Source organism: Leptonychotes weddellii, chromosome 10, assembly GCF_054177405.1.
Source record: "Leptonychotes weddellii isolate Sample4059 chromosome 10, ASM5417740v2, whole genome shotgun sequence".
Taxonomy (NCBI): Eukaryota; Metazoa; Chordata; class Mammalia; order Carnivora; family Phocidae; genus Leptonychotes; species Leptonychotes weddellii.
Genome location: NC_138378.1, coordinates 73,097,942 through 73,119,843, shown reverse-complemented (window position 1 = coordinate 73,119,843; position 21,902 = coordinate 73,097,942). Strand labels below are relative to the sequence as shown.

General features: G+C 44.4%; 1 protein-coding gene and 1 long non-coding RNA gene across 8 annotated transcripts in view; both read right to left on the bottom strand.

The window, feature by feature from the left end:
- Positions 1-18,743, bottom strand: part of LOC145723916 (uncharacterized) — an 87,866-nt gene extending 69,123 nt beyond the window's left edge. For 2 of the 4 annotated variants that reach the window (XR_014149329.1, XR_014149330.1), the window contains exon 1: positions 17,287-18,743. This is a non-coding gene — a long non-coding RNA (uncharacterized LOC145723916). The remainder of the gene's footprint in view (positions 1-17,286) is intronic. The other 2 variants (XR_014149332.1, XR_014149333.1) reach the window with 2 other exon arrangements.
- A 1,278-nt stretch (positions 18,744-20,021) lies between these two features.
- MEIS1 (Meis homeobox 1) overlaps positions 20,022-21,902 on the bottom strand; it is a 133,545-nt gene continuing 131,664 nt past the window's right edge. For 2 of the 4 annotated variants that reach the window (XM_081833610.1, XM_081833611.1), the window contains exon 12: positions 20,022-21,564. In XM_081833610.1, the coding sequence (XP_081689736.1) occupies positions 21,281-21,564 (284 nt within the window). In that variant the 3' untranslated portion in view covers positions 20,022-21,280. The remainder of the gene's footprint in view (positions 21,565-21,902) is intronic. The other 2 variants (XM_081833612.1, XM_081833613.1) reach the window with 1 other exon arrangement.

Genomic DNA, 21,902 nt, shown 5'->3' with positions numbered 1-21,902 from the left:
GGAAAGGCAGCCATAGGGGAAGCAGCCTTTCTCACCACGCTTTGAGATGACACATCTCCATACACTGCATGTAACTTGACGTTAGGTTCTAGAAGATTTCCACCTGGGGTAACATTTATATTGCCTTTCAGAAATTAAATCTTGGGGAAATTCATAGGAAAAAAATCACTGCCTAATGGAAGATTGAAAGCAAAAGTCGACCCCAAACTTCAATAGCCATTCCCTGAAACACGGTGAAACCAGGAGTCCAGCTACAAACCCTAATCACGGGAGAGATCCTCCCGTTTACTGTGATCTTCATCCTGAAGGCAGCCCAGGAGCTACTTCATTTACAATGGGAGAAAGCAACATAAAAGGGCCATTAAGTGAAACTATTTAGTGGCAACTGCAGTAATAAGATTTAAATATATTGTATAGCATGTTTTAAAAAGCACTACAAAGACATTCCTTATTTAATTTTATGCTCACAAGCACCTGTAAGGCAGGCTTGAAACACAGCATTCATCCCTATTTTAAGAGTGAATAAACTGAGGCTCACCATGACTGACTTCACCAAAGTCACATAAAAAAGCGAGGATGCTAGGATTCCTCAAGTTTCCCAACTCCCAATCCCCAGTGTTATTCCCAAGGGCAATGACAGGAAAAGTCACTGGAGATAAACACTTAACGAACATTCCCCTGCTCATATCAGGTTTGGTACCTCACCTGCCGCTGTTTCTAAAGCAGAATTTACAATTCAGGAAAGATTGTTCTAAGTCGACAGTTACCGATACATTCGCAAAGCAAAGTCAGAGCTGTTTTTTGTCTTCTGAAACATTTCTGGTAGAATCTGATATCAACATATTATTCACAGAAACATACAACTTGATGCCATGGAGATTCTCTTGTCAACATCATGTGCCTAGGAGAATTTTAGAAAATCATTTTTAATTAAAAGTGCCAAACATCAGAATCAATCTGAGATATTCTAAATACTAAAGAGAATTAACCAGATGAGATGACTGGCCTACCTTTCACAAGAATGAAGGAAGTGAAACCATTAACTTAACCTTTGTGTTCAGATGAAGGTTTAATTCCTACTAAACATAATGAAAACGCTGCCTACAAACCCCATAACCAAACTTCATAAAAAAAGGCAGCAATGTCATTTGAAACATACTGTATTTTAAAAATGACTCGAATAGAGTTCATGCAGGTGTGGATGCACTGGGAGTTGGATGAGGTTCAGAGACAGCCAGGAGCAGAGAAGAGGGATGAATCACCTCCTATGGTAAGCACTGCAGAAGTGTTTGATAAATTGGATGAATAAATAAAATGGAGGTAAATGCAGGATTTTCTTAGAAGATATCTCCTACATTTGTTTTTATATTTAAAAAAAAAAAACTGATGTGTCTACTATTTCTCAAATAGTTGAGAGATTCAAATGAAATCTCCCTGTATTAGTTTGCTAGGGCTGCCAAAACTAAATACCACAGACTGGGTGGAGGTGAGAGTAGAGGTAAACAACAGAAATTTATTCTCTCACAGTTCCTGTGGCTTAAAGTCCAAATTCAAGCTATTGGTGGGTTTGATTTCTTCTGAGTCCTCTCTCCTTGGCTTGTAGATGGCTGCCTCTTCCTGGGTCTTTACATGATCCTTCTTCTCTGATGTCTCTTCTGTGTCTAAATTTCCTCTTCTTTTAAGGACATAAGTCATATCGGGTTAGGGCCCACCCCTATGGCCTATTTAACCTTAATTACCTCGTTAAAGGCCCCATCCCCAAATACAGTCACATTCTGAGGTACCAGGAGTTAAGGGCTTCGACATATGGATGTAGGGGGGACACAATTCAGCCCATAACACTCCTATTGCCCGAATCCTCAGCTTATTCAGGGGAGGTTTTGATCCAAGCTGCATCAAACTTCAGATGAAATTTGAGTGGCTTCCCCCAAACCAAGCTGAGTTTCAGATGTTCACCAAACCCATGTCATTTGAGTTCTCCTTGTACCCTGTTTCTGTCCCATACTGTAAGTTTAGAGGTAGTGGTTTGCTCTAATTTTAGAGCAAAAATTAGAGAAAACACCTCTTTACCTACTTGGGAGCTATCTAATTTCATTCGGTTCAAAAAGAAAAGGCAATCCCCCAGATATTTACTTGAATCTGCTTATTGGAGCTCATTGCCCAATTTGCCCTGTTACCAACTAGACAACCTATATTTACCTTTCTCTTTGTTTCTATAACCAACAAATCCAAAAGCTACCAGGTGTAAAAGTATATAATTTAGCCAATGATAAAGGCAAAATACTCCCATGGCATGCCTCGAGCAGAGCATGCGGAGAGAGCCTGCAAGTAGGTATCAGGAGTTGATGCTGGGTTAGGACCTTTAGCTCCCTGCTTCTTATCTCAAGACACTGCTTAATGAGTTACTGTCTGTAAGTTACTGTTCTAGATGACGATGTATTATGAATACATGTCTGTATCTCAGAAGTGCCTCAAGATACTGTGGAATGTTGTAACTCTGCCATTTGCCAATTATGTAAAAAGAAAGAGCGACATTGTACATCATTGACAGCAACATCTTCCCCCTAACAGGTGATGCTATTCTGGCAACCCTGCCACTGAGTTTCACTGTTTTTCTACCCCCAGAATGAGACCTCTGATACTGCATACATATGATTGCAAAAAGTCCTCCAAACACACCTCTGGCTGAATTAACACACGCTGTCCTGGAAAGACAACTCAAAACGCTTAAGCATTGCTGAAGAACATCACACAGCCATGTACAAGATGCTGCCCCTTGGTCTCTAGTTCCACTTAAGTCCTTGATGTTTGGCAGCAAGCTTTGCATTTCTGCCATTCAGTCCCCTCTCCAATTTTCCACCGTGACGTTAACATTCAACCTTCCCCTGGAGCCCCTTCCTTTCCCCTACCCTGACAGTGACCAGACTTCCTAGTTTGTCCAGGACGGAAGGGGTTCCCCGGGCAGGATGTGGGACTTTCCGTGCAGAAACCTAGTTACTCTCCTACCTCTTCACTCCTCATCTAGTGACACCTCTACTCATATCTCCAAAAAGAAAATCAAGGCTATCAGGTGTGAGCTCCCTCCCCTTTTTCCTCTACCATCCCCTACCTGCACACAACATCTATACCCACCACTTAACCTTCAATCTTGGAGGCTAGGATATCCCACTGCTGATTCACAGCCCAATTCCCGATCTTTATGATGGATCTCCCCATTATTTAACACCTCTTTCTTACAATTTCAACATTTCCTCATCTTTCCCCTCATTATACAAATATGTACAAGTCCTTCCCGTCTTTTAAAATCACATATCCTTCCCCCTACCATGTTCCCCTTTATTGACAGCCCTACTCCTTACCCTTCGCTCACTGTAAACTTTTTTTAATTGAGGTATAATTGACATACAATATTATGTTTCAGGTATACAACATAATGATTCGATATTTGTATGCATTGTGAAATGATCACCACAATAAATCTACTTAACATTCATCACCACACATAGTTACAGAACACAACAGTATTAACCACAGTCACCATGCTGTACATTACATTCCTGTGACTTACGTATTTTATATCTGGAAGTTTTTTCCTTATAACTCCCTTCACCCATTTTGCCAATCCCCAAACCCCTGCCTCTGGCAACCACAATCAGTGCTCTGTAGCTGTGAGCTTGGTTTTTTGTTTTGTTTTTGTTTTTAGATTCCACATATAAGTGAGGTCATACAGCATTTGCCTTCCTCTGTCTGACTTATTTCACTTAGCATTATACCCTCAGGTCCATCCATCCATGTGGTTGCAAATAGTGAGATTCCGTTCTTTTTCATGGCTGAGTAATATTCCATTGTATACATCTTCTTTATCCATTCATCCTTCAATGGACATTTAGGTTGCTTCCAGGTCTTGACTATTGTAAATAAGGCTGCAGTGAACAGGGGAATGCAAGTATCTTTTTGAGTTAGTGTTTTTGTTTTCTTCAGATAAATAACCAGAAGTGAAATTGCTGGGTCATATGGTAATTCTATTCTTAACTTTTTGAGGAACCTGCACACTGTTTTCCCTAGTGGCCGTGCCAATTTACTTTCCCATAAACAGTGCCCAGGGTTCCCCTTTCTCCACAGACTCACCAACACTTGTTATTTCTTGTCTTTTTGAGACTAGCCATTCTAACAGGTGTGAATTGATATCTCATTGTTACCATAAACTTTTTGAACATGATCCTGAATGACCTCGTCTACTCTAGCAGCTCCTCCCAAATTTTTATCTCCAGACCTCTTTACCAGAATACAGACCCAGGTCTTCATCCTCCTAATGAGCACCGCTATCTTGATAACCTGTAAGTATCAAACTCAAAGTGCCTAAAGCAAAGTTTTCATCTTTGTTTCTAATACGTCCCTCCTTCTAAAGTTTCTGTCCCCACAAATGAAACCACAATCTGCCTCATTTTCCAGACCACAAATCATGTCATTGTTTTCATCCTCTCTTTATGCCTCACCCCTCTCATCCCAGCCTCCTGTCTCCTGAGGAGACGCTCCACTCTTGCCCTTGGTCCCCACTGTCCTCATGACAGGCTGGTTTCTTAGCTCCCTAATCTTCTCCCACCTGCTTCACACTGTCACTCATTAGGTTGACTTCTGTGAGGTCATGGATCCAACTATTCCTATTATGTGGGAATAGAGAAAATCTTGGAGTCCGCCCTCTGAACACGGAAGTGGCCACAAGAATGTCTCCTTGGAGTTGGTGGACAATTTCTAATAGGCTCATGAAAATGACTGGATCGATGTCCCCACTGGCTTTGTGGCCGATTGAGATAAGAGTCTAAATGAACTGAAGGCAATCAAGGAACCTTCCTGGTATTCCTTTGTAGGAGAGCCATTTGCTGATGGGCAGCACTGCACCTGTATGGAGACCTGACTACGCCTTTATTTCTGCAGTGTTAGCCCTATAATCCGTATTATCCTGGCCTCTGGGGGTTAATGGTCGCTAACAAACCGAGCTGTTACAGATGCCACTGGATATTTCACAGTTACCTGTTAGGATTTTCAACTCGTGGTCCTCCTCCTGCCCTTTGCTGCAGACACACTGGCAAACTTGCCGTGTTCTGTGTAAGCCACTTTCTCTCCCAACTCAATGCCCTTGTCTGGAACATCCTTCTCCTCCTTCAACATTCCCAAACAAATAAACCCAGAAATTAACAATAGTGCTTTTCCTTTGGAAAAATAAAATAAGAAGACCACTGAAGCATAACATCTGCCTAGAAGCTGTGTTGCTCCTGGGTCTGTTTGCCTTCAAGGCTATTCCTTGCTCTGCTCTATATTGCAGGATGGAGACCTTGATCTTGTGTTTCCCAGGATCTTTGTCAGCTGGTTTCTTGCTGGCTTTAGCCTAAGGGAGGTACTGATGACAGATTAGAGAGTGAAAGAAAAGACTCCAGAATTATTTCTCCCTCTCTTATCTCCTCCATAGCGCCAGCCCCGCTCGGCATGCCTGTCCTGGTTATATCTTCTACCAGGTGACCGCTGGACTCTGGCAACTCACCTGTTCCCTCTGTCCCTCTAGTCAATGTGGGACAAATGCTTCTTGTGATTGCTCAGTTTTCAGTCCCTCGTTGCCACCAGGTTGCCTTCACAGCCTCTTCTGTCCCCTATGTAGCCAATTCCTTGCATTGAATTCTTTCCCTTGTAAGCACTCAGAGTGGCTTCTGTTTTCTTGGCTGAACTCAGATAGGAAAACATGTCCTGATCTCTACTTCTCCTTACCTTGCCCTGTCACAAAGGCTTTTGGGGGCTCTCTTTCTCCAGGTTGTTGGTTTAATTTTTGTGTTCCCACAGCACCTGTGCATACTGCTAGGGGTTGGGATGGTGACTTTCTTATCAGCTCCACCCTTCAATGAGCTTTTGAGGATAGAAACAACATCCTGTTAATTCCAGTGCTCCCAGTGTCCCGCTCACTGCTCTTGGTACATTAGGTGCTCAAGATTTTATAATACACACACACACACACACACACACACACACACCTTTTTTCATTCTTAAAAAGGATTCGATGGAATACGGTAGACATACATGATGAAGTAAGGCAAGATCCTGACCAGAATAACACAGAATTTAAATGAAAACTAATGTATCTGTGGATTCATTTTTTTCCCTAATGGGGAAGGCTCTAGTAGTTGGACTTCACCCTTCTCTTTGGAGTCTGGCATGCTGTTTTCAGTCTACTGGGTCACAGTCCAATCATTGGTGGACAAGTCACCTTTTATTTCTGTGAAGCAACTTAATCAGTAGACGTATTCATTACTCTCAGCAAATTCTTTGGAACAATAAGGGACTGTCATTTTACTTCTGGTGGCCAGACAAGGAAAATCAAAGGAAAGCACCTCAGAATTCTAAGAGGCCTGTAGAACTTTGAGAACAGAGGAATATCTCTTATGAGTCAAGACTCCTCTGGAAAAAATCTGGAGTTCTTTGAGAGACTGACTTTATTACTATATTCAATAGAATGTAAAGCAATTCCTTACCACATTCTACAATGTAGAGTGATTTACAAGGCAGAAATATATTAATATCATTTAGAGATTAGGAAAAAGATCCAGCGAAGATAAATTACATCGTGTTCAAGTGATAGAGTCAGGATTACTAAACAGAGTGCCAGGAAGTGTGGTCACTCAGCCTTAGCACCACCCCCCACCTCCACCCCAACCACCACTGTCTTTCCACTCGAGGACCCTTTTCAACTTGGGCACAGGTAGGGAACAGCAGTATTTATCTAGACTATGTTGTTATGGACATCTTGAATGCAACATACCATAAAGTCCTTAACCATTAAACTTTAACATAAAGTCACTACAGCACCCCTTAATTTGTAAGTATTTTTACTGCAAAGAAACCAGAAAAGAGGCTTCTAATCACCTCCTTAAGATGGTGGAGGGATGTGCAAAAAGATTTCATTCATCCTTGCTCAGAATAGTGTATTTCATATTACAAAATGTGCCTAGAGTTGACTTCCTGCTCTGGCGTGAATGATGGTAGAGGCTGTCTTGGCCAGCCATGGCCCGTGTGTTATGTGAAATACCCCAGGTGCCAGGTGCAACAAAGTCACCATTGTCTTTCTGTAATGAACTTATTTTCAACAGCTAAGTGTCCTAAAGTGAATCCAAGTGTGCCCGGTATCCAGAAGGTCGATTGTTGCATGGCGTTAGACAATGGGATTGCATTACTACTAACCAGGTTGCTTTGGGATTTTTGTTTTTAATAATGCTAATCTATTAGAATAAACAAACATAGCACAGCAGACTTCGAGTCAGATATTGTGACACAATGACAGATCTAAAATTGCCAGTTGACACAAATTCCACAAAATGACACTGACCCTAAATCAAACCAGAACATTTTATATACAATTTCCAGCAAACTCCAGACTTGCTTTGGAGGAATTTTACTTGACACAAGTAGATATGACTTAAATATTTTTGGCTATGCTGAGATTCCACTCCTTGTAATGACTCTTATAGCCAATTCCCACTTTTTTGTGGTGAGGGGAATGGATATTGAAGTAGCTCACACTCTAATTTTTTGTAGATAACTTCCAGAAAATTTCTTACTTCAAATAAGTTTCTATAGTCATTTACTTGGATTTTCACATTTATATCTTGATACTATTCTTCAAAGATGTTTCCTTCTAACATGAAAATTTGGTTAATTTCTAAATTCTTCATGTGACAACAAAACAGCCTTTTTCTAAAGACAAAAAAAATCTTGATGGAAAACAATATATTAAAATAGTACATTGCTACATATGTAAACAATATGTCTATTAAACTAAAGTGTCATATATTTTGCTGAAATTTACAAAATAATTCATCACTTCCTTTTAAAGTCTTACTTTTTCCTTTAATGAACACTGTTTCTTTTAGGGCAAACCTTATTATTTAAAAATGACAAACATGAGTTGAACTATAGAAATAATGTTTGAATTTAATAGATTTGAAAAGATTTTTAAAGTAGTCTTTTTATTTTAATCTAAGGTTGAATAAGTACATTTCTCTGTTGCAAAATCAGAAAACCTCAAGCACTTGACATTCCTTGGCATTAATTCCTATTGTCTAGGCACGAAAAGTTGATTTAAAATACTAAAATTATATAAGTTTTTAAACTTCCCATATGGAATCCTAAAAGGGCATATTTTTTTTCCTACCAGATGTATTTAGATGAATCAAGCTGAATGATTTTAAAAATTAACTTTTTAAAACATGGTAGTTACAGATGTTTTAATCTTTGGAAGCCATTACATGTTCATTTTCCTTTCAGCATTAATTACACATAATGACCTCCACCTATCATATGCTCTGGAAGAAAACTAAATTTGTTTACATTTGCCAATGCTTTTAAAAATAAAAATAGTTTTCATTGTTATCAATAAGGACAGATGTTTTAATTGTTAAAATTTTGGTATTTTTGAAGACTTGTCTTTGGCTATTCTCACTGGAAAGTCCTATCATGAATAAAACTGTTACAAAAATTCCCTGAATGATAGCTTAATTACTTATAAACTCTGGAAACAATTAGTTTATCATCCTTTGAAGTGAGTAAGGCAACTTGCCAGGCTGAGAGCAAAACGCTTGTCACTTGTTCATGTAATGAGCTTAGTTTCTTTTTGTTATTTTAGATTATTTGGAAGAGGGAACTCAGTGGAACACACTTTAATGTTCAAAAGATTAAAAGTTGAATCATTCACTTCATAAATGGCCTCTGCAATAACACTTAATAAAGTACAGAAAGAAATAGTGAAGGCTCTGAAGATTATAATTTATGTGCTTATGGAAATCATTGAAACAGATATTCTGGTTCAAAGATAAAGTTGTGCTTGAATGACACCAATATTGTAAAAGATTGACAAGGACTGTCCTCCTTCTCAGCCTTATAATCATCCCTCATACAAACCACCAAATTACAGAAACAGCCTCTTCTCTTCCATCTCACAGATCACTCTCTGCTGTCTCCCTTCACTCCCACCCCCACCACACACACACTTCGCGCTGCCTTTAGGCCTCGAACTCCCCCTTCCCCACCCCACCCCACCCCCGGACGACGTGCACACCTTTCTCTCTCACCCCACCCGATCACCCCTCCCGCTTCCTCTGCGCTTCTCCTTTTGTCATCGCATTCCCTGTCAGGTGGTTTTTTTCCTGGCCAAACATAGATCAAAGGAAGTTCTGAATATAAGTGGTTATTGTGAAGTTGAAACACTGTATGTCTGAATATTACCCCAAAAATGAGACAGAGAAAAGACTATCAGAAGAGGATGCTGACCTCCTGTTGGCAGGCTCTCGGGGTCTGCCTGAGTTGTCGCAGAGCGCAGGTGGGGGGAGAGAAGCTCTCGCTCTCGGAGGCCGCCTTGTTAAAGGCCAGCCGGGTGCCTGTTATTGCAGCCATTGCATCAGATAGAGCCAACACCTGAGGCCGCCCGCTCCCTTCCGACCTTGGCAGCCCATGAGCAAGGTCATCGGTAATTCCATCACCTGACTGTAGGATTGTTTGCCCGGCTCCAGGGAGAGAAACTGAGGGCCAAGAAAAGGCGGACAAGTCCCAAGAGCCAGGAGGCTTCCCTTGGGATCTCTCCAGCCGGTGAGGAGCCATACCAGATCCGGGACAGCAAACTTTTGCACCATTTTGCAGCTATTAAAATGATATTAACATGCTTCCTATACCGCCCCCCTCCTGTAAGTCATAATTACAAACTCACCCTTCCCTTTGTCGGCAGGAATCTCTTTAAGCAGTCCCAGCAAGTCAACCGACTTTGGGGATGTATTTTGCATCTTTCATTGCCCCTCATCCCTCCCCAGACCTATATGTCAAGGAATAGGGAGTTGAGACATGACACATTAATGTTTTTTATCAGGGGACGCTCTCTGCTCCCACAGAAAGGGAGGGAGATCAGCAGGAGAGCTCAGCGGAGAAAGAGAGGAAAGGAATCACTCCGCAGCTCCTGTGGAAATTCATATTCCATGTATGTTCCTCTCTCACCTGAAATAAATCCTGCAGGGCCTACCCACACAAACCCAGCACCACTTATTTATTTGCATGTCATGCTTATAATATGGTAGAAAGCAAGATGGATCTTCAAGGAGGGGAGGAGATGAGGCTCACCTTTCAGACTCACTCTCTTAAATAAAAAAGAATTGTCCAGCTGGGCGCCTAAGAATTTATCTTGAGTTTGTGGTCATTATCTCTATTATATAGCCCCGGCAATAAATAAGTCGGGTAGTTACTACCCAACAATAAAACTGTAGTGTATGGGACACCTTACTATTACTTTCTTAATAATCTGCCGTTTCTTTCACTTTAAATCTTCCCAGTCTTGTCTTCGCACTTGTCTACAAGGATCTATCTTCACCCCTTGAGGTACCAGACCGCTCGGTTCATTTTTATATTTTGGGAACACAATAAGTTTTCCTGTGTAGACTTTCTATTTTTCCTCCTATTTCTAGGCTGCCTAATCTGCTTCAAGACAAAGGGTCAAATGTCTTCCCCTACCCCCTCTATTGTAACCGCCTCGTGTGTGCGTCCACGTTAATAAAGATCGCCCCCCTTGCGGCAGCCACCCATGGGGTCTCTAGGAGGAAGGGAGCCGCGCAGACTACGGCGACAGGGTCGAGAGTAGATGGTCTATGCCCCCGCCCTGGGCACGCCCTTGCGTGCGCACGGAGTCCCAGGGCTCAGTTGGGACTGGGTTCTACCTCTTACAGCCCTCAGCCTAATTCCTGCTGGTGTGTGTGCCCACTCGGGGATTTCGGGGGTGGGGGTCCCATCCCTCGGACTTCTCCGGCTCGCCCTGCACCCAGGCACCGCGCGCTACACGCGGAGGCGAGCGCCAGCAGCCTAGACCCGCTTGAGAAGTCGGTCCTAGCTCAGCTGCTGGCTCCCCCGCGTCTGCGGGCCTGAAGACCCCACCGCGGGGGATCGGCCCCGGGAGCAGACAGACACCGAGGTGGCGGAGTGAGGGGCGCTCCTTTTGGGTTCCCAGACGCGCGGGCTGGCGGGAGAGCCTGCGCTCACGCCCACCCGGCCTCTGCTCTCGCACCTGGGACTGGCCTCCTCCGCGCGCCAGTTAGGTACCCGGCTCCCACCGCAGCCCCGACCCCCAGCAGGGCGGGAGGCGCTAGCTGTTTGGGGCCAGAGCCTTCCAGAGCCCCAGGGTCCCTCAGCCCCGCTGGGAGAATGAGCCCAGCCCACGTCCGGCCGGCGCCTTCCCAAAGTACCGCCACACTTGCTTTCACGTCCGCTCGAAAAGTGACGCGTACAGGCAAAGCGGTCAGCAAATGACCGTCTTATCCGCGGAGCTGGGGAAATCAGGGCGGGGGGGGGAAGGGAGAGGGGATGTGGGGTGGGTTTAGGGGAGAAAGGGGCAAAGGGGCAGTGGTAAGCCAGGGAAAGAAAACAAACAGACCTGCGTCGCTTCCCCTTTTGTCTTTATACTGCCTGTCTCAAGAAATCAACTTAACCACAGCAAGCCCCTACCAGGCTTGTTTTTGTTTGTGTGACTTAGATCACAGAACTCCGGGCCAAATCTCTGAGTGTGTGGGAGAGAGAATGGAGCCGTGGCCAGGCTACTGATGGCAAAGGGACGATGAACTTCTCACCTTTCTTTACTCACTAACAGCACGTCCTTTACAAAATCCACGCCGCCGATTGTGTGTAGTTCGTTGTTAATTGCGTTTTGCTGGGATGATCTTTTACGACTCAAAAACAAGCGGCTGGGAAAACATTCACGTTTGGGACAGAAAACATTTTTTATTTATATCTTTGACATTTAAAAGAGCAGAATTAATTTGTTCTGTCTACGTTAGCATTGAGAGAAAGTTTCAGAAATCCACCCGGGGGAAGGGAGGGGGAGAGAAGAAAAAGAAAAAAGAAAGCGAGGAAAAGAAAGGAAAAATAAAAGCTAGGCTTGGTTTTTCTTATTTCAGATCTGTAATCAATCATTGAAATAGGAGGCAGCAAAATTGTAAAGATTCGATAGATTAAAATGCAAATGAAAGGTAGAAAAAGAAACTAACATGGCGATCAAAGATTTAATAACCGTAAATCAGGTTTTTTTTTTTCTGTTGCAGCTGCAGTTTGTGTGTGTGTTTATGTTTTAATCATGTTCGTTCCATAAATAAATAATTTCTGAAACGAGACTAATTTTTCATTATTTTAACCGTGGGCTATAACACTAAATATTAAAAATAGAAAACGTACACGATGCCAGATCCCCAACCAAATAAGAGAAAGACTTGTGTTGATTGGTTAAAATCAAGGGGTTTCATTTGTGTGTTCTGAAAAAGAGTATTATGCTAAAAAATTCTATCTCAACTGACAAAGCCCAAAGTTTCATTTTCCCTTTAATATTTTATGTTAACGACAAGATACCATTTATATTAAATATATGCACCGCTGCATATCCATTTCACTTTGAGCACTTTCAAAGAACGAAAGTGCCAGAATACTTAAATAATACAAAACATACATTATTTCAAAGTGACTTGACAGAATTCCTGGAAAATAATACTTTTTAGAAGAACCTGTCTTCTAGAGAAAAAGTAAGTGATGGTTCGACACAATTGAAACTTCTCTTTGCTTTATCATTAAAGTTATGTTTCCAAATGGGAATATTTCAGCCTTTTGTTATAGTTATCATTCCATTTAAGGTTTTAGGTCAAGGTGTCACATTATAGGCACACTATTTTATTAACTACTCATCTTCTCATATGGTGAAGGCTTTTCATTTAGATCTTTTTATTTAAAAATGTTGATTTATATTGTTGATTTAAAAATTATTTCTAGAACTTTTAAAATAAACACATGGGCTCAGTCTTTCCTTCCTTCTTTCCTTTTTCTTTTCCTTCTTTTTTTGGTAGTCATTAACATAAGAATTCATCTTCAGAAGATTCGGAACTTTTCTTTTTGGTAATACCGCCTTGCAATGTTTAAGATAAGCTCTTCGCCTACTTTGTCTTTGAAGGAGTTATTCACCTTACTTTACTGAAGTGATGAACTAGAATTATCTACATTTCTCCTCTTTCCACAAATTAAAATGATAACCAAACCTGGGATACTTGTTTCTTTTCTAAAACCTTTAAGTTAAATGTGAGCTAAGTTGATGTCCACTCCCTCCCAGCCACACAATCACGTTTTCACTGTGATGGTCCAATAATGCATTTAGTTTAAAATTACACTTGGACCTTTCCTCCTTTGTATTTTTTCATTTACTTCAGTGCAACAAGAGGACTTGATTTTCATGGGATTACATGAACTCCATTCAATGTTACTGGGACATTTCTGCTCAACTAAATACTTCCCTTAATAGACAAATGAACTTCTTTTTATTTGCTGGAGTTTGTAGACGGTTTTAGATACAGAATGCACAACTGATTTAGTTATTGTTGTTGTGAGAATCGAACAGGCACGAAAGTCATTTATCTACACCGAAGAGATATGACTCTGTAAAGGGGAGAAACAAGGGCAGAATCATGGGGAATTATCTCAGTTTATAGCTCTTATTAATTAAACCGGATGTGGTTTTATTCTGATCTTTTAGTACCGACCTTGTTAAATGCTCCCAGATACCTTTTACCCACTCATCCCCAATTTTTTCATTCATTAGATAACTTGGGTCCCTTGTTGTTGGGCGCTGCTTTTTCTACATTGTATCACTAAGCAGTTGCAGTGTAAAATCGCGGGAGGCTACAAACGATCGCACCCCTCCCAGAAAAAAAAAAAAAAAGGAAGGAAGAAAAAGAAAGGAAGAAACGCTTTTCCCATTCAGTTTTAGCATCTTGTTTCGTTGAAATGCAAGACAGGTACTTGATTTAGCATTTAAGCAAAAGGTTACACAAACCGCGTTTTAAAAAGTGTTGGGATGTCCGACAGGGTCAGCCCCAGATCAGATCATTTTTTGAATGCAGACCTAAAGATAATGAGTACTTGTTGTATTAAAGGGGACAAACAGTACTTTGGCTTCCTCTGACCCCAGAATGCACGGCTCGGTTTCATTGATCATCCTCCTTTATGAGATAATGCAATTACAAACATCAATAAGGGGCTGCAAGGGGAATCATTATGCGGTGACAGTGATAAATGACGGTGCAGAAATAGCATGCTTTTTCCCCCCTAACAATCCAGGAGCCCAGGGGCTCCGGGGGCTGAACACAGTCGCCAAGGAAACAGATGACATCCCAAACGGCACCAAAGGAAAAAAAATGAACAGTCTTTCTTTGCCTTTCACTCTTTTCCGTCTTCCAAAGAGTTAGTTTTGGCTCCAGCAGCAGCTGCCACACAGGCATTTCGTTATTTCAGACATTAAAGATTGGAGCGGGCGGTGGGAGTCTCCTTCTCTTCCATCCCCACCCCCATTAGATAACACACAAAGCTCGCAGTTCACAGTTTAGGACTACCTGAAAATGCACCTCTGGAAAATCAGATTGGGGTGCGGGAAGGGGTGCGGGAACGTGGGTTCACACAGCCATTGCCTTGTGCTTTCCCCGCTTTCACGACTGTCCAGTGGAAACTGAGTCTCCAGAACAAGCTGGCGCCTCGTGGGTCGGCCAGCAAGGACCGGGCGCGTGGCTCGCCTCCATCTCCCCTCGGTGCCAGACGCTGCTCGATGCGAAAGGTTGGGGGGGGGGGAGCGAGGGGGGTCGGTGGGGATCAGGCGTCTGAGAGGGGTGTTTGCCGCTTTGCTGGGTTTCTTTGAGGTGGAATTATCAATGGGCGCAGGGATCTCCCCCAGATCCAGGTATCTGGTTGTTTAAAGCCCCAGGGTACCCTCAGCAAGTGGCTTCAAGAGGGCCTCGCTGAGCCTTCCCCACCCACCCATGTCCAGCTTGTTGGGTGAAGCAGGCGAGCGCGAAAAGGCGAAAGGTTACCCAGACTGCAGTTCGAAGACCTGAGGCTGCGGGGAGTAGTGGTGGGGTGGGAGGTGAGAGCCTGGGGACCTTCCGTGGAGAAGGGGAGCTCGCCACTTTGGGGGAAGGGAGGAAGAGAGCGCAGAGGTGTGAGGGGGGCCCCAAGATGAAAAGCAGAAGGGAGGGGAGGAGGAAAGCGAGCGGGCGCAATCCCACCCTTCCAGAAGGTCGTCAACCCCGAAGAAAGCAGACACAGGGTTCCTGACCCCTGCCGGGCACGCCCGGGCGCGGAGCGAGGGACCCCTCCGCAGCGCGCCTTGCCACTTGAGGCCCCCGCCCCGAGGAGCCGGCCGGGCGGCTGCGTGAACAGGTGACTTTATTCACTGCTTCCCGAATCGTCGAGGTCCCGGGACTCGTTTTCCGCCTGGAGATTAAGATCATTGCTCGCGTAATGAACTTAATGCTTTAGGGTAGAGGTGAGTGTGTCTGCGAGTGGGCAGGGGTAGGAATTACCGACCCGATCGATGGGAGACTGGCTTAAAACTAAATCCCTTTTCTCCAGGGCTTCACCGCCTGGTTTTCCCTCGCGGTGGGCTGAGAGTGCCTGGCTGGCAGGGGGCAGCGCGCGGAGAGGCAACCCCCGGGCGCGGCCAGCAACAACCGAGACCCTAAATGTCCTTCATCTCCCTGCCAAGACCCCCGGGGTACCCGTTTTTTGGGTAAAAGCTCTTAAAAATTCAAATGTTGGCGAACTGATTGCTCAATATGTTGTTTGTTTTCCCTTTCAGCTCCGCCTTGGGAGAGGACGTTACGGACACGTTGGCGGGCAGATTGGGCCAAAAAGTGACACCCCCCCCACACACACAGCCCGCTCCCCGCCATCCCCCGCTCTCTCTCCCTCACCGCTCTTTTCCCTGGCTCCGGGATTCCCAACGTAGTGTAGACTGCACCTGGCCACCCTGAGTGCTGCGGACCGCTAACAGTCAAGGGGGTGCGGGATGGCACGGAAGAGGGGTTGAAATACGAGGGGAAATGCCGAGCCAGGCGGGGCACACCACTATCCAATTCCACGCCACTCAGCCGGGCGTCCAAGCGCCCACCCGGGCGCTTGAATCAAGTCATGTTTTTACTGCGTTCACGTGGGCCAAGGGCCTGCTGGGATCCTAAAAGGCAAGGGAAAGTTTGCAAAGGCTTTAAAGCGATCCCGAGGAGCTCCTGCCTAAGGACTCGGGGTGCTGCCCACGAACCCCCTACTGCGGCCCCCCCCCCCGGCACTCGCGACCCGCCAGGCGGGCGCTGCCCGGGTTCCAAATGCCCTCCGAGCCCCCAAGCTCTCGGAGTCGCGCTCCCAGCGCCGCGGTGGGACTCGGCAACAGAATCCATCAAGAAGCCTCGAGTACACCACAAAGCACACCCGAGCGGTTCTAAGGGAAGGGGGCCCAGAGTGCCCCAGGAGGTGCCTTTCCACAACCTTCTGCACAGACCCGGGTCGTCTCGTCTCCAGAGACAAAGTCAGCAGTCCCCTTACACTTGACTTTCCTCTTGCGGTCGGGAGGAGATAGGAAGCCCCTGGAGATGCCGGAGCCGCCCCCCAAGGTGCCCTGGGCTCTAAGCATAGACCTGTCCTCACAGGCACAGGGTCCAGGCCTGGACGCTGTGCACGGTAGGACGCAGGGGGCAGCGGCGTCCTGGTCTGGACTCCACGCAGCTGCCGCGGCAGCCCGCGGGAGTTCCTCTCCCGCGCGGAGGTTGGCCCAGCCGCCCGCCACCGGCGTCTCGCCTCCCGCCCTGGCCCGCAGACTTGGGCTGGGGGGCGCTGCACACAGCAACCGACCCGGAGCGCAAAATCTGCGTGTCGCGTGGGAGAAGCGGGCGGGAGGGGGCGGGTAGGGCTTGCGTTTTTCCTTGTCAGAAGCTTTCGACTTGACTACGAAGTTTCCCAGTAGGCGCCTCTGCCCGGGGGTCGGAGCCTCCCACCGCCGCTCCTTCCCCTCCCTCCACCCCGCCCCCCGCCGGCCCAGTGAGCCGCAGCCTCAGCCCCGGCCTGGCCGCGCGCTAGGTCCCCCAGGCCGGGACCCCGCGCCCGAGCGCCGCGCCTGCCTCCCCGCCGCCCTCCCCAGGCTCCGCGGGGGTGCCTCTCCCCGGGGCGAAACTCGCCGGCCGGGCGCACAGTGAGAAGACACCCGCTGCCTCCCGAGGAACTCCTAATACCATCCATACAGCTTTAATGCGTTTATAATTCGATAAGTGATTTCAATTTGAAATTGTTAGTAACTAATTTTATGGGTAATTTTTCCACATGAAATATTTAAGCATCAGATTAAGGGAGCCAGTTCCGACACAGGATAATAAGGGGGTTTCCCCCCCACCCCCCGCGCCTCCGCCTCCCTCCGTTTCCTACCGAGTCGTTTTTCCAAATCCCCAAAAGATGGCAGTCGAAGCCGACATTCTTCTTTTCCTGCGGCTCTGCGAAGGGAGGGAGGGGGAGAGGGAGGAAGGAAGGAGGGAGGGAAGAAGGGGGGGCGGAGAGAGAAGAAGAGAGAGAGAAAAGAAAAGGAGAGGGAGAAACTAGATGTAGCAAGGACTTTTCAAACTAATTCTTTCACACGTTTTAATACAAGCAAAAAAAAAGAAAAAAAACCAAAACAGTGGTGAATTTCTTGGCAATGTCCTGGCAGAAAAGAAAGCCAAAAAACGTGCCTTGTAGCCTCTTTGGGGGTGTAAGAGTAGGGGATGTAAGAAACTCAGCACTTTCCAACTAAACCCTCAACTCAGAGCAGAAGCCAGAGAGGGGAGACCGGGGGAGGGGCAAACTGGCTTCTTTGTATTTTAACATTATATTCAAATACTGTACAACTAAGCGACTTGTTCTCTGAAGGACAGGACTCAGCAAATTACTTAATGGGGAGAGAAGAGGTGGGGTGAGGAAAGGTGAGGGGTGGGGGGCGAACTGCTGTGGGCGGAGGGGAGGCTGGGGCCAGCAGCGGATGAATTGCAGACCAGTTGCCAAACTTTTTTTTTTTTCCCCTGCTGCTGCTGCGGCGGCTGCCTTTGCTGCGCCTTTGCTTTGAATGTGGGTAACTAGGAAACAGCAAGCCGTCTGAGAAGACGGAATTTCCAACGTGTAAAATGTTCTTAACGGAACCATTGAGCGAGTGCAATAAGGCGTGAGGGGGAACTAATCTTCCCATTTAAATGTTTGTGGCAATTTTATCTAAATGAATTTTAATGCTAAACGAGGGTAATTCCCCATTTGTAGCGCGTTTACTTCTCTTTCCTGTGCTTTTAAAGCAGTCGAACATCATGCAATGAACAATAACAATAAAAATACTGTCAAGGCATATTATTCATTTCGAATGTGTTATAATTACAGCTGATTAAATATGATAGGGTAAAATATTTTTAATTTTTTTAAAAATATTTAAATCGTGCTAAAAGGTCTCACTCAACCAGCGGGCCCCCCCCCCCATAAAAATAAAAAGCAGGTACAATTGTGGGCCCTTGTTTAAAAGAGGGCGTTCTGTTTTTGTCTTTTAAGAAACATCAAAAACACCCTCAGCACCTCTATTATTTCTTTCTTTCAGATAAGTGTCCTCAATAACCTCCAAGCTGGCTCTGAAATTTACAAGAGAAAAAGCTAAAATCGCATTAAGGGGGAGAGGGGGTGTCCAGGCAAGGGGAGAAACGATCTGAGGAGAGCAAGGCCCTCACAAAGCCGCCGCACGGAGCAGGGAACACAAGGAAAGAACACAGTTTGTTTTATTTTTTCTAATTCATTGAACACTAATGATCTTGAATCTTCATAGTCTCCATATTTCCCGATTCTTCTTCACTTGCACCCTACTCCTCCTCCTGGTGCTTGCCTCTCCCGGCCCCCTGCCCATCTCTCTCTCTCTCCCTCTCTGTCTCCTCCCCTTTCTTTCCCTCCCCCAACCGGCAAGAGCACCGTCAAGAATAAAGGCTGAAAATAACCCACGCACCCAGGCATGTACTGGGGAGGAGGGGCAAATGGATGGGTAGTTCATAAAGTTTAGTATTCATTTTTAAAGTAAATAAATGGTTGTTAACTGCTAGTAACCAGCTACCAAAAGAGAATTATTTCACTAATATGGACTATTTATGTCCCCAAAAAATTGCCAGTGGGGCCAAATCTGAAATTTAAACAAGCCCATATATGGGGTGGGGGCGGAGTGGGGCGGAGGGCGCTGCCGCGCGGAGGCGTTTGAGGGTCGAGCTTCGCTCCGTCTGCGCATCCACGTGTTTAGAAACAAGGCCCAATAAACAAAAGGTGAGAATGCGCGCTGCGCTCCAGCAGGTGAGTCAGTCAATCACACGTCACCTAGTAAACCCAGCCCACAGCTGGTTTCTCTTTTCAAATAGAAAATAGAATTGTTCAGGGCGGGTTTATAGGGTGACATGGGCCTGAAAGTCAGACTTGAGTTTAAGGCGCTCTCCTCCGACCCATCCTTTGTTTACAAAGCAATCACTCCTAAAAGGATGATTCTTGTAAAAGGAGAATTTGCCTTAATTAAAATATTTGTATATCTCCCTTAGCTTTGGGAAGCACTTTTTATAGCAGCAATTTTATTTAAATAAAATTATAAGCTATTCCAGCTTAAACATGTTATTTTGTACCATTTAGCTGGCTGCCATGCAGAAATTCTGTACAGCTGTTCTGGAAAATTGGTTAATAACCAGTTTTATCCAATGCGAACATAGAGAATATTTATAAAAATTAGATTTTGAAGTCTGGTCTCTTCAATTCACATAGTTAATTTCCTAATAAACATCTACTGCTCATCCTAGGTAACATTCTTAGTAAAAGACTTACCTCTGTATTTAGGTTTGCCATTATGTGCAAGAATAATTTCACTGATACTAGGTGAGGAATTCTGTTGGATGCAATCTGAGGCTACAGTTAGTTTAGTGCCTTTGGTCCTTAAATTTGCTGATATTAGGAGTTCATTAAGTCAGCTTAAAGAAATCAGTGACTATTATCAAATAATTTACTTTGTGGTTAAAATTTTCAAGTACAAATATGTCTGAGGGAGCTAAAATTAATTTTCCTATTTACTGCATTAATCCTTAAAAATTTGGGGGGGCAGTAAACAAATTTTTCAAGCAGTGGAGTCAGCATGACAAAAATAATCTTGTTTTTATTTTAGATTCAGATTTCATTACTGCACTCAAACGTTACTACAACTGGGCTTGGCGTTATTATACAATCCAAACTGTTTCCGTCAGAAACGCTAAGACTCAGTGTGCAATGATTGTTATTAATAATTAGCTCCTTGGTTTCTTGATAGAAAAAGGCTATCAACAAGCATTTGTTTATCCACAACAAAAAGTATAATTAGCTTATCCCACTTAGTAAATCTTGTATGCATGCCAACTCATACCAAACTGCTACTTTTACAAAAAAAATTGCAATAATACAGTTCATTTTTCCAGTCCTTTTTGCACAAAATTTATTTACAATGTCTACATAAATGCTCCAAGGTGGGACTATGGAAAAATACACACATGACCGATGCTTTGCTCAGAAATAAAGTCAACATATTAAAAATAAATCTTCAGTCTATGTTTTTGAGCTGCATAAAACAGGAAGTGATGTATAAGGTGGTGGTTGTTGCATGGGGACAATGATGCTTGATGTGACAATTAGGCTTCTAAACACACGGCCTTTTGGTTTCCATGCCTCCTCCTACCAGTCTCCTTAAGACACTGCCTGCAACAGCTGATTAATCATTGTTGATGACTGCAGTTTTTCCCATCCTTCCCGATTTACATCTGTTCAGGCCAATTCAAATATGGTGAGTAAATGAATTAGACATGCAAATTCAAGCCCCAGGCTAGAGAGAGAGAGGGAGAGAGAGGAAAAGAGAGAAAGAGAGAGAGAGAAAGACAGAGAGAGAGAGAGAGAGAGCGCGCATGGCTGAAATCCTAGGCGAGAAGAAAGATTCTTCTGCCTGATAGTTATTTTAATGCTCTAAAAATCCTGCAAATCAGACCTTCCTGTCCCTTGCAGGATAACTGTAAGGCTTTTTAATGTAAGGAGGCTTCTGGAGGAAGTGAAGAGCTATGGAAACAACACACATAGTGTGGAAAAATTTCACATTTTTTTTAAAAAATCTATAAGAAACAACGTAATATGGATAACAGTATAATAGCATTTACAATATTTCACTCTTTGTTCTCTTAATGTCTTATATAGTTATTTAGCATGTCCCCCAAATTGACTTCAGTTGGTATTTCCTGCTTTTTAAGAGTCCCTATGAAGAATTAGGGATGCTCCTTGGTCCAAAGTAGATGCCAAGAATGGAACTCCACAGTCATTGCAGAAAAAACATGATTTGAAATCAGTCACCATTGCAGACAATGCATATTCCCTTAAGCTACTGAGCATGAATGTCCATGACTTGTCCACTCATTGTTGGGTCTCCTGTATTAAGAACCGTGGGGCTTGATGCTGACATTGGCATTCCAGGGTGGGGCGGTCCTCCATGCATCATCACTGTTGGGTGGTGAGGGTGTCCAGGAATGTACGTATGCATGGGGGGCCCATGACGCAGCTGAGCAGGATGGGGGGGCATCTGGGGTTGGGTATAACTTGGCTGTCCCATACTCACACCCATTGGACCACCCCGAGCTACATACTCCCCTGGCATACTTTGCAGCCCTGTAGAAATTCAAAAAGAAAGAAACAAAAGGAAAATATTATGAAAACGCAAGTAGCGTGGCTCTTGGCAGTGGCAATCCTATGAAAGCCGAGGAACACGGATCGTGATTAAGGGAACGGAGCTCTGAATTCTTTCAATTCACACAGAAGGAAATGAAATGAGAACTGTCATACTGGAAACTCACACTTTGCAACTGTTTTCCTTTCATTGCCACTGTTATCAGGTCTGCCTACTGGGGTCTTATTTATTTGAAAAAATAAAACTGTTACTTGAGGTCTGATCTGAGGAAGCACTTTTGTTCCCCGAAACATTCTCTACCAAGAGTCCAGGGGTACAC